At 51.7% G+C, this 17,000-nt stretch overlaps 1 protein-coding gene across 1 annotated transcript in view; it reads right to left on the bottom strand.

Moving 5' to 3' along the window:
- Nucleotides 1-1,343: 1,343 nt before the first annotated feature.
- Nucleotides 1,344-17,000, bottom strand: part of TGFBRAP1 (transforming growth factor beta receptor associated protein 1) — a 37,605-nt gene continuing 21,948 nt past the window's right edge. The window contains exons 5-12 of the mRNA XM_056124417.1: nucleotides 15,906-15,988; nucleotides 15,008-15,349; nucleotides 13,095-13,152; nucleotides 10,907-11,050; nucleotides 8,553-8,696; nucleotides 7,920-8,079; nucleotides 5,765-6,183; nucleotides 1,344-2,068 (exon numbers count right to left, since the gene is read on the bottom strand). Coding sequence (XP_055980392.1) covers nucleotides 1,892-2,068; nucleotides 5,765-6,183; nucleotides 7,920-8,079; nucleotides 8,553-8,696; nucleotides 10,907-11,050; nucleotides 13,095-13,152; nucleotides 15,008-15,349; nucleotides 15,906-15,988 — 1,527 coding nt within the window. The 3' untranslated portion in view covers nucleotides 1,344-1,891. The remainder of the gene's footprint in view (nucleotides 2,069-5,764; nucleotides 6,184-7,919; nucleotides 8,080-8,552; nucleotides 8,697-10,906; nucleotides 11,051-13,094; nucleotides 13,153-15,007; nucleotides 15,350-15,905; nucleotides 15,989-17,000) is intronic.

Raw genomic sequence — 17,000 nt, 5'->3', positions numbered from 1 at the left:
CAAAAATATTTGAAAAAGGGGCTTAGTAAGAGTCAGAGAAAGGTATGGTCTTGAAACAGAGGGGTCAGTTATGCAGTGTCATTCGGCCCCTCTATGTTAAGATTTGATACAGATGGAAAATTAGTTAGCTTTAATTCTCATTATTCTAAAGGATAACAAATGTTTCAAAATATTGATCAATGACAAGAGAGAGAGAGAGAGAGAGAGAGAGAGAGAGAGAGAGAGAGAGAGAGAGAGAGAGAGAAAGACTTCTGTCCCAAAGTTAGGAATGAGCAATCACAAGGCTTTTAAAAGATTTTTACCCATTTTGTATACAGAGAAACAGTGCTTTAAAAAGTGCAATATTGCATTACTGGTAACTTGCTCTTTGAAAAAGTTCATTCAAACGCACAAGTTGGAATGATGATGTACACTGTCACAAGATCGTTCCCTAAGTCATTCGCAGGGTACATACAATCTGAGCAGGCTTGGAAAGTCAGACAACCGACATGGCAGATGGGTGACTTCCAGGGAACTGTCTTCATTTCTTCTTCAGACAACTGAGACACGTATCTCAAAGAATGCATGGATGGCTCTGCCCTCTTGGCCCATTCTGAGTCTCCAAAGGAAGAATACTGACCATTACTGGTACAGAAATACATTTTTCAGAGAAACGACAATGTGCTTCCCCCACTAAGGCTCAGGCTGTCACTGTAGAACAAACGCTTGCCTGCCAAGGCTGCTCTGTGTGTGTGTGTTTTGGGGGATGGGGTCGAGAACGACGATGAAGATGACATGGTGTCTTTCTTGTCTGTTCCTAATAGAATTGAGACTCACAATGGAAAAACTTCAGAGGGCAGTGTAACAATGACAGCTTCAGCTTTCTGAGTGCTTCTAAACAGAAACATAAAATCAGTCCCTGAACAGGGATGCACAAGAGGCATTTTCCTATGTCTTCAGAAGCTGCAGGATCAGGCATGTAAAGTGCAGGGAGGTAAGGCCAAGGGTGGGGCTCCCCCATGGGGGGTGGGCAGTGGCTGCCAGGTAGGATGTCCTTGGGGATAGACACGGCAGCCGTCCCCCTGCCCTGCACCTTGCTCACACTGCTCCTGAAATCCGCATGTTTGTGCTCAAAACATTTCCCTTTTCTTTCCCCAAGAGTTGAACGGAAGGTACAGTTGTAATGAAAAAAAAAAAAATATCCCTCCCTCCGGAACTCCCCTAACTAGTACAGATGACAAAGGTGATAGGTGATGCTGAGCGAACATGTTCGCTGTGGAGTTTGGGATCAGTAGATGATAAGACGGTGAAGGAAGGACGGGTGCGCCTCATCCCACAGGGTTCTCACCCCATTCCCTTCCCCATGGTGGGGCAGCTGCTCTCCTTGGTGCCAGGGTCACTTGCAAGGTGGCTAGACACACCCACTATTCCAGTGGGGAGTGCTGTGGTCAGTCTCTGGGGATGCAGAGGAAGGGTATGGTGTGAGCAGAGTGGGTGAAGCACTTCCCAGAGGAGTCTGCAGGAGAGGCAGCCCCAGGCTCACGGAAGGGGCAGGTATCACGGGGGGCCCCCACCAAGGAGAGGGCCTCGTCTCTGTCGACGTTTCCAGTGCAAATGAACAGGAACCTGGAGGCTGGACCAGGGCGGTCGGTCACATGTGCAGGCTCACGTCTTGCTGGGCGGCAGTTGGGCTCTGTGGATGCCATGTCCTGCCGTCTCCCTGGGGAGGGAGGGGGGGTGGTTGTGCGTTTACATTCAGTGTGGAGCTACGGGCAGCAAGGTCTGGAGGTACCCCCAGCACCCTGGCATGCCATCTCTCTGTCCTGGTGGGCCCAGACTGCCCCGACTCTGCTCCCTGCACCCTGTCAGCTGGGTGAAGAACGTGGGACCCCCAGTGCCCTTGCAGGCTGCTTCAAGTCCGAGGGCCAGGGGTGGGCGGGCTGGGGCTCCGGTGTCTGCCAGCTGCACAATGGGTGTGCACAAGGCCACCATTAGGGTATCTGACAAACACGGGCTCACAAAAGGGATTCTGGCACATCTGGCAAAGCTTTTTGTCTGAGAGCCGAACCGAGCTTCCTTTCAGCTTCATCTGCAAGAAAAGAAACAAACAATGATCTCTCTTTCTCTCCTCTCTCTCTCTCGCTTTCGGTCATACCCAGCGATGCTCAGGGGTTACTCCTGGCTCTGCACTCAGGAATTACCCCTGGCGGTGCTCAGGGGACCATATGGGATTCTGGGAATGGAACCCGGGTTGGCCGCGTGCAAGGCAAAAACGCCCTACCAGCTGTACTATCACTCTAGTCCCAGCCGTGTGCTCCTATATATGGCTGTGACGAAACAGAACAGGGGACTAGAGAAGGCCCAAATGCAACAGAGAGGTGGTCTTTAGTGAGAAGGGGCTGGGGAGGGTGGGAAAAGGGCCTGGGACAATAATATAATGGACAGAAGTGGACACCTGGGTGGAGGGTTCAGTGCTAGAACAGTTCATGCATGAAACCCTACTAATATTAATAATGGTTTATAGACCACAGTACCCAAAGTTAAAAAAAGTCACTCCCTAAGCCTGAAACAATCCCTATTTCTCTTCCCTTGCCCCTCTCCTGACTATAATACCCTTTTCATTCTTTTTTTTAAATCTTTTTTAAAATTATTATTTTTTTAAGTGAATCACCGTGAGGTAATTACAGATTTACAAATTTTCATGCTTATGTTTCAGTCACACAATGATCGAGTACCCAATCTTCCACCAGTACCCATTCTCCACCACCAGTGTTCCCAGTATCCCACCCCCCCCACCCCCCACCTGCCTCTGTGGCAGGCGGATTCACTTTTACTCTCTCTCTCTCTCCCTCCCTCTCTCTCTCTCTCTCTCTCTCTCCTTTAACCTTGTGGTTTATAATATAAGTATTAAGTGGCCATCATGCTCAGTCTAGAGTTTACTTTCAGCACACATCTCCCATCCCAAGCGGGCCCTCCAAACATCCTTTACTTGGTGGTCCCTTCTCTATCTGAGCTTCCATTTCCCCCAGCATGTGAGGCTGTCTTCCAAGCTGTGAAGTAATCCTCCTGGTCCTTATCTCTACTATCCTTGAAAACCCCTTTCATTCTGAATACCTTTCTGTAGGACCTTCCTGTTTGTTTATCTAGTTAGGGTGCTCCCTAATTAAAGTCAACTGAATCTTGAGAGTTAATTTGGCTGATTTTTTGCTAGTTAACAATAGTTATTTGGGTTTTTCAGAGCTCACATATATTGCCCCATGAATTATTACTAATGATAAAGAGTATTATTTTTTGGTTGTTGTGGGGGCTATACCAGGTGATGCTTAGGGCTCAGAAATTACTCCTGGTAGGACTTGGGGGACCCTATGTGGTGCCAGGATTGAGTCAGAGTCAGCTGCAGGCAAGGCAAGCACCTTATATGTGCTGTACTATCTCCCTGGCCCCAGATCAGTATTTCAATAACAACTTCTTGAAGCAAAATATCACATATAAACATAAAAACATCATTGGTAACTGAAGAAGTATAAAAAGCTACAAAACTGCTTTGTTACTCCGCAGAAAGCAATGAGTGCTTATCTAACCAAGGCACGTCCAAAAAACAGGATCTGCTTTTAAATACTCACCTTCTACATTTAAGGAAGGAAGGCAGGCCTACTATGACAGCAAGTCAGGTAATGTTGAGTGTAACAGGGATGCAGACTGATCTCCTGGCCTTCTCATTTGCTAACAAGAACATTAAGCTGGAATCAGGGTCTTTCCAGGGGAACTGAGTGGCATCTTGCTGATGGATTTTGGAAAACATTTTGGTTTGTTTTGGGGCCATACCTGGCAGTACTTGGGGCTTACTCCTGGTTCTGCACTCAGGGGTCACTCCTGGCATCCAAGGACCATACAGAGTGCCAAGGATTGATCCCATGGCAGCTGCACGCAAAGCAAGTGCCCTACCCGCTCTACTGTCTATCACTCCAGCCCCAGGTTCATTTCTTTTAGGGTAAATAAGGAAACTGAGCAGTGACTCCACCGGTCTCTGTATGGTAAGTAGCACTGAGGTTCTCAAGTTAAAATGCCCTTTTGTGGCCAGGGTGAAGGCCAGAGGGTGGGAGCAAGGTCAAGCGCCTCAGGACAAGGCAAGCAGGCCCCAGCAATGCTCAGCCCCCACAGTCCCAGGGCCAAGTATGAGGAGGTGTGGCCTCTGTACCCCCAGGGCACTACTGCAAGACCATCCCCATAAAATCTCAGGGGTGGGGTGCAGGTGAGAGGCTTCTCTGAAACATTTACCCAGGTAAACCTGTGGGCCTGAATAGTAACTTAGTGAGGTCCTCAAGTCTTTTCACTCCATCACGGCCCCAGCAGGCAGCCTGAGCTCTGGGGACCCCACCATGGATTAATAGCCTCCCCAGCCTCAAAGAACCCACCCAGAGTGTGGGAAAGCCTGTTCCATGCCTGCTTCCTTGGGTGGGAATGTGGCACTGTGGCATGGACGAAATGATCTGGGGAAGGGAAGCAGGGAACAGTGGCCAGGGCACTAAGTGTGGTGCTATGTGCCCGACTACAGCGAGGAGAGTGTGGGGCCAGAGTGACAGCACAGTGGGTAAGGTGTTTGCCTTACATGCCGCCGAACTGTGTTCAATCAATCCCCAGCATCCCATATAGTCCCCCAAGAACCGCCAGGAGTACTTCCTGAGTGCAGAGCTAGGAGTAACCCCTGTGCATCGCTGGGTGCGACTCCTCCCCCAGAAAAAGCAAAAAAAAAAAAAAAAAAAAAAAAAAACAACAACCCAAAAATAAAACAAACCAAAAAAAACAGAGGGGAAGGTGCTTGTCTTGGTACACAGCTGAATCGGATTCACTCCCCAGCACCTTGTATGGTCTCTGTTTGGAGGATGGAGGGCTGTTTTAACCCCAGAGAGGCTGAAGGCCCAACTACCTAGACTTGCTTCCCTGCTCACTGCCTGGTCAGGACAGACTGAACTCACAGGAACCGCCGTAACGGGATGATGTAAGCTAGCTGTTGCCGGCTGTAATTTTTGAGAAGTTACAGTAAGGACTAACCGACTGATTTGCTTCTTTTATTTTATTTTTTTTTTCTTTTTGGGTCACACCAGGCGATGCACCGGGGTTACTCCTGGCTCATGCACTCAGGAATTACTCCTGACGGTGCTCGGGGGACCATATGGGACGCCAGGGATCGAACCCAGGTCGGCCATGTACAAGGCAAACATCCTACCCTCTGTACTATTGTTCTGGCCCCCTTATTTGCTTCTGTGCACATTCCTAGATTCTGGGAAGGGGTTAGGTGTATTCGGGTATGGAATGGGGGCTTAAGGTATGAACTGACTGCCTGGCAAATGCTCCGCCTTCGATGTCTTTTAGACTTTGGAGCCTACTGTGCTGAGCCTTGTGTGAGAATAAATCTGTCTGTAACATCTGTAACTCTCCCCATGTCTGTCACTTCTTGTGCTTCCAACTCTGGGAGACGCCAGCAGGCCTCCCTAACACCTGGAGCATGGCCAGGAGTAACTCTTGAGTGCAGAGCCAGGAGTAAGCCCTGCGTGTTGTCCGGTGTGGCCCCCCAAACCAAGACACCCAAGTGAGGTGGGGGCCGTTGCCACAGGTTCATTTTTCGCTTTGAAGTGAAAGGGAAAAAGGCACCCAGGGGAAAACGGTGGTCTCCCTGGGAAGCTGGGACATTCGACACGGTGGGGCGCACGGTGAAAGCAAAGGAGAAAGAACATTTTCCTGGAAGGGGAGGGGCCCCTGCACCCACTACCCATTCATTGCTCACCTTCTCGTACTTGTAGATCCGGTTCTCGGCGCGGGCCAGGCCCACGGCGACTTGCGCGTTCCTGCCGCTGTGCACGCTGTCCCGCACGGCGCCCATCAGGAACGGGCAGAGCAGCTGCACCGACCAGGTGCCCGGCAGCTGCGGCAGCACCTGCGCCGCGTCGAACTCGGCCGCGTGGCGATTCAGGAGGTCGGCGGCGGCCACCGACAGCTCGGCGCCCAGGTAGAGGCTGAGCAGCGAGTGGAAGAGGCGCTGGCGGTAGGCGGGGTCGCGGCCCTCCGAGCGCCACGTGCAGTAGTCCTCTGCCGCAGTGAAATCCTGCAGCTCCAGCACCAGGATGCGCAGCGCCTCGGCGTGCTCCTCCAGCTTCCCATGCAGGATGGCGCGCTCCAGGGGCAGCCCGGCCCCGCGCACCCGCTCTGCGAGGGGTACAAGCCTGTGAGTAGCCTCCCTGTGAGTGAGGGAGACCCGCCACCTGCCCCCTGCTGAACCCCCACCGGCGGACCCGGGGCTCGCCTTCCTAGTCGGGACCGGAGCCCAGTTCTTGCATCCCGCAGGCTTTACAGCAGTGGGATTTGCAGCAACAAGGGTGGAACTAGAGGAGACCATGCTGAGGGAAGTCCGGCAGAAGGAAAGGGGCAGATTCGGGATGCTCCCTCTCAAAGGTAGGACTTGAGGTACACAGCAAGGCGGCAACAAAGATGCAAATGCAGCATCAATGGGAACTGACCCACACAACTGAGTAGGGGGTTTTGGGGGCTAGGAGAGGGTAGGGAGGGAGATGGGTGCACTGTGATGGGCGTGGTGTTGGGATTCTGTCCATGAAAAAAACACGCTTTAGAGTATCATGAGGGGCTGGAGAGATAGCACAAAGGTAAGGCGTTTGCCTTGCATGCAACAAACCCAGGTTCGATTCCCAACATCCCATATAGTCCCCCGAGCACCGCCAGGAGTAATTCCTGAGTGCAGAGCCAGGAGGAAACCCTGAGCATCGTCGGGTGTGACCCAAAAAGAAAAAAAAAGTATCATGAGCCAAGAATAAAATTAAACCTTAAAATTAAATTCAAAAGAACTTAAGGGTGGGGAGAAGGAATGATGGAAGGAACAGAGTGGTCGGGAGCCCTGAGGACCCAGGGAGACGGTTCAGAGGGCTGCAGTGTCAGCTCTGTATGGGGGAGCTACTAGTCACAGGAGGGTCCCTCCTTGGTCAGGCCTCAAGCACAGCCAGGTATGGTCCCAAAACAGCAACAACAATCATAGGCAAAGGCAGAACAGGCAAAGGTTCATGTGAGACAGCTAGTGCCACGATCTAGTTCTCCAGCTAACGCACCGCTATTTCTATTTTCCCAGTTTAACATTTCTTGGCTAAAATAGGTGCTGTGGGGCAGGAGTGATAGTACAGCAGGTATGGTGTTTGCCTTGCACATGGCTGACGCGGGTTCCATCCCTAGCATCCCATATGGTCCCCTAAACACCGCCAGGAGTAATTCCTGAGTGCAAAGCCAGGAGTAACCCTGGTGCGTTGCTGAGTGTGAGCCAAAAAGATAATAAATAAATAAATAAAATAAAAATAAAATAGGCGCTGTATTTGCTTTTTCTTATTGGGGTTGCGACGGGGGGCAAGGCCCAAGCCCAGCTGCATTCTGGGTAACTCCTGACAGGGCTCGGGAGGCCCTATACAGTGTTATAGAGAACTGGGGCTGACTTGGGTTTGATCCCCTGCACCACGTACTCAAATACACAGCCACACACACACACACACACACACTTGCACACATGTTCACACACCCAGTGATACAGACTCAAGCACATCCATAGAGTCACACTCACACACAAATGCACTTACCTTCACACTCACTCTTATGCACAGACAGACGTATACTCAGTCATACACAGTAACATTCATATACTCACACACATATACATTCAGACACACACACAGACATACAAACTCACAAACACACACACTGACACACACGCCTCCCCACCTCAGCCAGGGCCCTCCTGCGCCACTAGGAAAAGGCTTTTGTAGAGCAAGCACAAAAAGCTGTGCCACCCCACCCCCCACCCCTGGCATCTAGCTCCCACCTGTGGACCCAACCCTAGAGCCCGGCCACCTTCTTCCCTGCCCCTTGCCTTGTGGGGAGCCCCTTACCTAGCAGAAAGTGGACTCTGTATAGGTCGGATCTCTGGAGCAGGAGGCGGAGCTTCTTTTGCACCTCGGGGGCCTCTGCCCCGGGGCCACCATCCGGAGGCCGCTGCTGCAGTACCTGATCTAGGTAGAGGAGTGCGAGGCGCGTGTGGAACTCTTCCCTCTGCAGGAGACCCAAGCACACACACGGCGTTTGCCAGCCGGAAGCACTGGGCTTGCCCCAGGCTACCACCGAGAGCACCCCCAATGCAACTGTGCGAGTCCGAGCTCGGACTTCTCACGGGGCTCCACTGGGGGCACTGGAAACTCACACACAAGCCAGGAAACCTGAAAAGGCACCACCTTTTTTTTTTTTTTTTAAGAAGGGATGGTCAAGGACTTAGGCCTTCATCCTCCAAAAAGCGGTAGCTTCTCTCATGTCCTCTAAGGAGGAGAAAAAAAACCCAAGCAGCATGGACCAGGAGCAGAGGCTCAAGACCTCCCACCAGTCCCGGCTGCCCGGCAGACCTCCCCTTATCGCCTGCTGCATGCTGGTGCCGGGGTCAGGTTCTATTTCTGCAGTTTCCCCCTGAGGCCTGCAGCCCACACCCTTTCCTCGGCACTCAGGTGCCACCTATGTGCCATTTGAATCTTCACCTGTAGTCTCTGGTCCATAACTAGATGTTCCAGGTACTTGACAAGGGCTTTGGGGTATTTGTTAAGGCAAGTGATGATATCGTTGGGATTGAAACTGTTCTGCTGTTCATCCAATGGTCTCTCAGTGAACACTTTAACTCCGACCTGAAAGAAAAGCAGCAAGCTCATCAGGAGGCCTTTGGAGCACCCAGCCGTCACTGTATCAACTGCACACACGTGACCCGAGACAAGAACACTGTCAAAGCCACACAGTGCCACAGATGCACAGCGCTGTGAGGAGCAATGACAGAGACCCCAGATCATCTAAGACCAAGGACAGCTGCTGAATGATAAGCTAAAGACTTTGTGAAGTGGACAATGAAAAGACATGGATGAACTCAGTTCTCAAAATACCGGAATCGATTCTGTGGATTCCCTGGAAAAAACCCAGATTGAGTCACCCAATATCTTTCTGGGTTTTGCTCCCATGCCAAAGGGACCTGCAGGTCCTCTTTCAAGTCCCCACAGCCTTTCCCCGAGGCTCCTATGTGCCACGTTTCATGAACACACAGCCACACTCATGTGCTTGTAACCCCACGAGTGAGGAGAAAACAGTCCAGCTTGCACAATACAAATTTTGATTTCTATGAGCCTGGACAGGTTAGTCTTTGCTCTACCAACCAACAAAACGCTTAGGCAACACTCTTGAACGCTCTGGGTCTGTCTCCTCCTCTCTAAGCAGTCCCCGCCTTGTGGGCTGCTGTGACATTTCAGAGAGAGGACACCTGTCCTCTGACTGGGACTGGGGAGATCTCAGGCTTCTGACAGTGCTGGGTCATTCTGCACAGATGTGGAGGGCTGGCAGCATATTAATGCACATGTATCCAGAGTCAGTGTCGTGATTCCATAAAAGGCACAGGATCAGAATCTTGAGAAGGGCAATGATGGCACCATACTGAGAGCCATCTTCAGAACGGCAGAGATGGGGCTGCACTAAAAGCCTTTTTATTTTTTAAATTTTATTAAAGAGCCATGATTTACAAAGCTTCTGGTAGTTGTGTTTTAGGCATATAATAATTCAACACCCATCCCTCCTCCAGTGTCAACTTCCCTCCACCAGTGTTCCCAGATCCCCCCACCCCCATCCTAACCCCTACTCCCTCCCACCTGTCAATGTGACAGGCACATCACAACGTTTCCGGGGTTCGCTGCTTAGGTCTCATGTTTTCAGTTCTGTTGAATCTGTGCGTTGGGTCTATGGCTAACCCCCTCACTCATATCACTGGTATAACTGAAGCCCTGATGCCTGTTCACCCATTACTTCTAGTTCTCTTCTTTCCCCCTGGATTCCTTTCCTTCTCTGTCTGTCTCTTCTCTGAACACTGGGGATGAGGATATCTACACATCTGATACCCTTTACATTTCCTCATCCAGTAGTCTGAATTCCATACATAAGCGAGCTCATCCTGTGTTTGTCTTTCTTCCTCTGTAAGAGCCATCTTTAGAAGGGCCTTCGGAGCCTCAAAAACAAACGTCACTGAGGTCCTGCATCAGAAAGCTCAGGCTGTTTCTCGAGGTACTTCTCAGGAAAGGCAACTATTCTCAGTGGCGAGGGTATTTTCCTCCAGGACTCTTCAGGGATCTGACAAGCATCCTATCCCTCTGCCTGGGCATGCTGCCCCTGTCCTCACCAGCCCACACAGTGTGGGTGAGTACCAGCCTCGCTGCCCAGGCTCCCATAGAGGCCTGGTCACATGCTCACCTTCCACCTCCCTCCAGGCTCCACAACTTCTGTATCAGGGGTGGTGGGAGCAAAGACAAAGGCCATGACTTGTTGGTGTGGCCAACGCTCTGAGGGTAACACTTGGAGTCTGCTCCAGCCCTCAGAAAACCCACAGGCCAATGCGGTTACAGACTGGGGTCGATAAAGTTGACTTTTTTCCTTTTTAAAAAAGGAAGATGGTAAGAAAGCAAGCTGGGGGCTGTTCTTTACTTTTCTGTAAAAGTTTTGTCTCCCTTGGGACTGGAGGCATAGTACAATGGGGAGGGCATTTGCCCTGGGTTGGATCCCCAGCATCCCATATGGTCCCCTGACCACTGCCAGGAGTAATTCCTGAGTGCAGAGCCAGAAGTAACTCCTGAGCCATCTCCAGGTATGACCCAAAAAGAAAAAAAAAATCTGTGCCCTAGCCAAAGCAGAAACTCTGAGAACTTAGACTGAATAGCACAAGGAGGAGGGTGTGTTCAAAGGGGATGGGATGAGGCAGAAAGGCTGAAGCACGGCTGATTTTCCCATCTCAAGTCCAGCCTCTGTCGGTCCTTGCCAGGCCGCCCATTCACACCTCCTGAAATGGAAGTAATCGCACAGCACCCACCTCCTGGCTTTTCTGTAAGACCCAGTCAGCATACTTCCACACGAGCTCCTGGTCCAAGCTGTAGGTGAGAAAATCGACGACATACTCATACAGGTCCGTGCGGGTGGCGTCCTGCACGTCCCCATTCACGATGTTCACCCATAGCTGGCAAGGAGCAGAAACAAGGAGACGGCAGGTCACACACACTCGCTTCGTCCTGTGGCCTTGTCATAGAGAAGGTGCTCAGTGCCCCAGACTTCTGCACCTGTGGATCTAACCCACCCAGGGGTGGGGAAAATCTATATTCCAGACTGGAGCCTTCAGTGGTTGCACCTGCACCAGACGTGTCACAATCTTATCGTCGTTCCCTAAACGACAGGGCACAACAACTCTTCCCATCCCTGTGCACTGTGCTCAGTATTTTACGGGGTTCAGAGACAAAATGGAGCAGAGGATGGAATGTGCACAAGACATATGGAAGGACCGCAGCGTTTCCCAGATGGTACTGAAGCACTCCTGTACGCTGCACCTCTTGTGGTGTTGGCACCACATCACTGGGGCTACTGGGCAGGAGGATGACCTGTACTTAAAAGTTACAGGAGCTTCCTCTTCTGTAGCAGCCCCAAGGGCCCCGAGGTCATGTGTTATTCGCTTGACCCAAACCCTCCACCTATGAAATCACACAAATCAAGAGGCAAATCAATCTCTGTGTTGAGTTGGGGAAAAAAAAAAAACCCTGAGCAACTGCCGTTACTAACAAGGGTATGTGTAATCAAAAAGAAGTATCTGAGGGCTGCCAGTCTGCAGAAGCCCCATTTGTCCTTCTGGTGTATCAATGGTGGTACTGGGCCCAGGTCAACAGAGCGGGGCTGGACATGAGGTTGGAGGCCCCCAGGGAATGCAGGATGCTTGCTTCCCATGCTTAAAAATGCAGAGTCTGATTCTAAACGAGGCTACTTATGAATAAGGAAGAGACAACTGCCAGTGGGAGAAGTGTAAGCAAAGGAAACAAAAACAGAGAAGTGGCAGGTAAAATATTAGAGAGGAATGAGTAAATCTGTTTGCCTAGATTCTAGAACCAAACACTTGCATTTAGATACATGTGAAGGAATTCAATATAGAAGATCAGGCATCATTTAATAATAAACTAAAAAATGCAGAATCAAGCTGACTGCAGGGTTTGAGGCAGAGTTTCTGCTTGCTGAGCACAGGCATGAACAAAGCATCCCAGAAGAGCTGTGTCACATACAGGCTCATGGGCAGAGTCAGCCCTGCCACACAGAAACGGTCCTTGCTGAGAAAGAGCAGTGTGTCCCTCAATCCAAAGAGATGAGTGCACAGAAGAAAAAGATTTCACAGAAGAACAAAGAAGAAGCAAACATTGGGGTGCAGGAATAAACTAGGCATAAAATAAACTCCAACCTAGGGGCTGGAGTAACAGCACAGAGAGTAGGGTGCTATTCTTGCACATGGCCAAACCAGGTTCAATCCCTGGCACCACATTCAGTCCCAGGAGCACTACACTGCCAGGAGTGATCCCTGAGTGCAGAATCATAAAATAAATAGAAATATAAGGCTCGAGGGATAGTACAGCGGATAGTGCATTTGCCTTGCATGTGGCTGATCTGCATTCAACTTCTAGTTTCCCACCTGGTCTCCCATGCCCTGCCAGCAGTGACCCTTGGGCACAGAGCCCGTAGTAAGTCCTGAGCATCACTGGGTGTGGCTCCAAAACCAGAATAAATGTATTTGGGACATGGTCTTGTGTCTCTAAATTCCCTCCCTCCCTCCTTCTCTCCCTCCCTTCTTGTTTTTGGCCACACCTGGTAGTGCTCAGGGCTTAGTCCTGGCTCTATGCTTCGTGATCACTCCTGGTGGGGCTTGTGGGACCTTCTGGGGTATCAGGGTCTGAACCCCGGTTGGCCATGTGCAGACAAAAAGACCCTACCTGATGTATTCTCACTCTGGCCCAACTAGGTCTCAAATTTCCAAACACTCCATCTTGGAACATTCCTTCAAAAGATGAAAGCTCTTATCCCACATATCTCAAGGAATTTATTTTCTGAAACAGGTCTTTACTTTGTTTTATAGCAAAGACGGTGGATAAGGCCCAAAGTGCCTTCCAGCAGACCTGTATTTTTATTTTCCTAGGTCTGCCGGAGTGGAGCAGCACTGACTTGCAGGGACATGGCAATGCTCAAGAACTCACCTGGACAGCGGCTGCGTCTTGTTTATTATAGTGATAGAGCAGCCCCAGGGCGAAATACCTGCAAGAAAGCAGCGTGGTGAGCATATCCTCGCCACCTCCCATCCTCGCTGTGGCTGCGGCACCTCTGTGTTCTTTTCCATACAAGTTTTCCAACAACAAAAAACACGACTCCTTTCTCTATACTTACACGAGGTGTGGAGAATCTACAGCCCCCTCCAATTCCAAAATGGGTCCATACCCAAGTCTGAGAAGCTGAGAACTATAACTCTAATCTTAACATGGATAGTAACACCAGAGCTGCCTGTTAACTTGCTATGAATTTTTTTTTGGGGGGGGTCACACCCGGCGATGCACAGGGGTTACTCCTGGCTGTGTACTCAGAAATCACTCCTGGCGGTGCTCAGGGGACCATATGGGATGCTGGGAATCGAACCTGGGTCTGCCACGTGCAAGGCAAACGCCCTACCCGCTGTGCTATCTCTCCAGCCCCAACTTGCTATGAATATTAATCCGACGTCTACTTCTGCAGCTTAGCAACCCTGCGACTCGGACAAGGCATTTTAAGGATGCCTGTGGCAGGAAGGCGGTTCAGCACCTGATGGAAAGAGAGGGAAGGGACCTGCCTGGGCATGGAAGTCAGCAGCATTTGGCCACCGCAGCAAACAAAGCTGTTGAGTCTAGGCAGGAGCTTGGGCTCCAGGCCGACGTTTCCAGCCTGGGCTTTGTTGACATGGACAACAGGACTCTGGGCTTCTGCTTCCCAGCCCCCCACCTACAAGGATAGCCAGCATTGTGGGTCCTGTCACCAACTCCACACTACCCCACCCTATTGCCACCTCCGGGTGGCTATGCGGGTTCTGGGGAAGGTCAGAATCAAGCTACAGTGGGCAGGATATTTGCCTTGCACACAGCCAAAGCTGGGTTTCATCCTGATTATCCCCTTGGGTGCCCTGAGTCTCACCAGGAATGATCCCTGGGAGCAGAGCCAGGAGTAAGCTCTGGGTGTGGCCCCCCCCGAAAACCAAACCCAACCAACCCAAAGCAGATTAAAAAATAGTCACTCCTACTGGGAAGCCTCCTGCCTTCCTTAGCCTTCCAGAAAGCTACATGGATTCTCTGCCCTCCACCTCCTCCAGCCTGAACCCCTCCACCTCCACCCCACCTCCCACCCCTTGCCCCCTAACACTACCACAGAGCCTCTGTGTATCTTCCGGGTCCAAAACATCATTAACTCCCTTCCCACTGAAAATGCCAAAGGAAACACCCATAAATGCCAACACTGCCCACAGTGCACTCTTCCCAGGGGTGCTATCCTGACACGTTCACATGAACAGTAGCCAGCAGCTGAACCACTGACAGCTCTGCAGGACTAGGAGGCACGCACGCCCCTGGCCTTGCACACAGATCACTCACAAAGGACAGCAGTGCCAAATGGACATTAGGGATCTGCCAGCTCCAATGCACTGAAAGCACCAGGTCCCTGGACGGCCTCCCCAGGGTGACAAGGCCCCAGGCCTGTGCAGGGGACGCAGTGGCCCATTTGACCACACGATGAGGCAGAGCTTCAGCCCTGACCTCTGAACAGCAGCTCCAAGACGCTGCCCTTCTGTCTACGTACCCACACAATTACGCAGGGCCCTGCCAGGGTACCTCACCGGGGGCGGAGTCTGAGGGAGAAACCTGGGCGTGATCTGGAGGAAGAGAAGTAACCCTGTGCTCATGCTAAGCCCACGACCAGCAGTGAGGGTGTCCCTTTGTGCCTGTTGCCTGGGGAGTATGCCCAGATGACCACGAAGTCTACAGCCTGGGGTGAACCAGCAGCTGGGGGCCACTGAGCTGCTACTGTGATCCCGGGTCGGTGTTGGGAACACCGCTATTCCCCGGGCCCAACCCAGGCATGGGGCAACACTCACTTGCGGTGCTTCTCCAGCCAGGCGGCACTGTCGCTCAGCAGGCAGGAGTTCTCGGTGACCAGCAGGTCCAGCAGGCTGTCGTGGTCCGCCTCGGCGTAGAGCTTGAGTAAGGCCGTGTCCACGTCCTCCTTATAGCCGTTGGCGCCCTCCGTGCTGCGGACTTCGTTCAGGTAGCTCATGAGGAAGCGCTTGCACTTGGCCACCTTCTCCTGGTCCCCCTGGGTCAGCTGGTTGAGGTCTGCATACTCGTGGAGAGGCGGGTGAGACCGTGTGAATGAAGAGGAGGTGGGCAACAGGAAGGGGTAGAGAGAGATCAGCTCCCGGACGTCAAGCTGGCCGCTTCTGCAATTACAGGGTCAAACCAGATGAAGCAGAGAGAGAGCGAGATGGAGAGGGAGAGAGATGGAGAGGGAGAGAGAGGGAGAGGGAGAGGGAGAGAGAGAATGAGAAAAAGGAGGGGGAGAGAGAGAAGTGGGGAGAGAGAGGAGGGGAGAGACAGCAAGAGAAAGAGGAGGGGGAGAGAGAGAAGAGGAGAGAGAGGAGGTAAGAGATAAGACGGGAAAGAGAGGGGGAGAGAGAGAAGAGATAGGAAGAGAGAAAGGAGGAGAGAGGGGAGATGGAGAGAAAGGAAGAGATAGTGGGAGAGAGAGAGGAAACAGGGGGGAAAGAGAGAGGGGGAGGTGGGGAGAGTCCACGCAGGAGCATGGCACTGCCTAGAGGGTTGCCTCACGACATAGGCTGGATAAATGAACAGGGTGGGGCCTGCTGCTGGCACCTGCTTCCCACCCTCAATCCGACCAGCCCAGCCTAGGCAGCCCTGGCCAAGCCCACGTCGGAGTTGAAAGGGCCATTTTTCCAGAGGGACATGTGGAGTTTTGCTGCCACCACCTCAAATTACCTGAAGAGCTCTTTGGCTTCCAGAAACTGAAGCTGTGCGAACTGTATGAAGCCCGCCTGCTGCAGGATCCGTCTGTACATGACCTGCAGGGAAAAACAGGTTGAGGAGCAGAGCGATGGTAGAGCAGGGCGGGCATTTGCCTTGCACGGGTCTGACCTGGGTTCAATCCCCAGCATCCTATATAGTCCCCCGAGCACCGCCGGGAGTAATTCCTGAGTGCGGAGCCAGGAGTAACCACTGAGCATCACTGCATGTGACTCAAAAACAAGGGAAACAGACTGAAAGTCCCCACAGAGATGGTGGTTAGCGAAAAAGATGGCAACTCAACACAACTCTGCACACTGATGCTCAGAAAGAAAAGGCAAGGTCAGGGTCAGGAGAGAAGGCTGAAGAGCACACATGGCGCGTGGACAAGGAAGGGGCACCTGGGCGGCAATAGCCATGCAGGTGTGTGGGTACCAAATCCATGGATGTTGAGCCCCGGGGAGCCCATTTTCGACAGTGGAGAAAGAAGGGTGCAAGGGTGCAAAATGTCTGAGCTGGGCCCTTGCTGGTGTGGCCACATCCCCAGGGAACAATCAGAGCCTTGCAGAGTTTAGAGCTCTCAGGTGAGAGAGAGCCTCCAAGTGACAGAGCTTTTTATTTGTGCTTTTGCTATTCTGCTGAATGTCAAGAGTGGGTGTGTGTGTTTGCTTTCAAGATTAGTACTGAAATGCAGAGACACTCTCATACTCCATAAGGGCAGATCATTCTTCCTGTCTCTTCCACCTGCAGAATCTGTTCTGTGGCACAAAATAAGTGAGGCTTTTTTAACTTGCTGGGCTCTCCAAGAGGGGCAGAAGAATCGAACCCGGGTAGGCCCTGCCGGCTGTGTGCAAGGCAAATACCCTACTGCTTTGCAATCGCTCCAGCCCATATCTATAGTATGAGACTTATAAGGTGAGGGTAGGGTAAACAGGGTCCAGGAGGACTGGTCAATGGCTGGATGCTTGCCACAAGTGTGCGGGGGGCAAAGGGTAGTTAGGACAGAGAAGGGACCGGCATGACAATAATAGTTGGAAATGCTCATTTTGGACAGGAACCGAGTGTTGAAAG

Source organism: Sorex fumeus, unplaced genomic scaffold, assembly GCF_029834395.1.
Source record: "Sorex fumeus unplaced genomic scaffold, SorFum_2.1 ptg000006l, whole genome shotgun sequence".
Taxonomy (NCBI): Eukaryota; Metazoa; Chordata; class Mammalia; order Eulipotyphla; family Soricidae; genus Sorex; species Sorex fumeus.
This window is presented reverse-complemented; position numbering and strand designations above follow the sequence as displayed.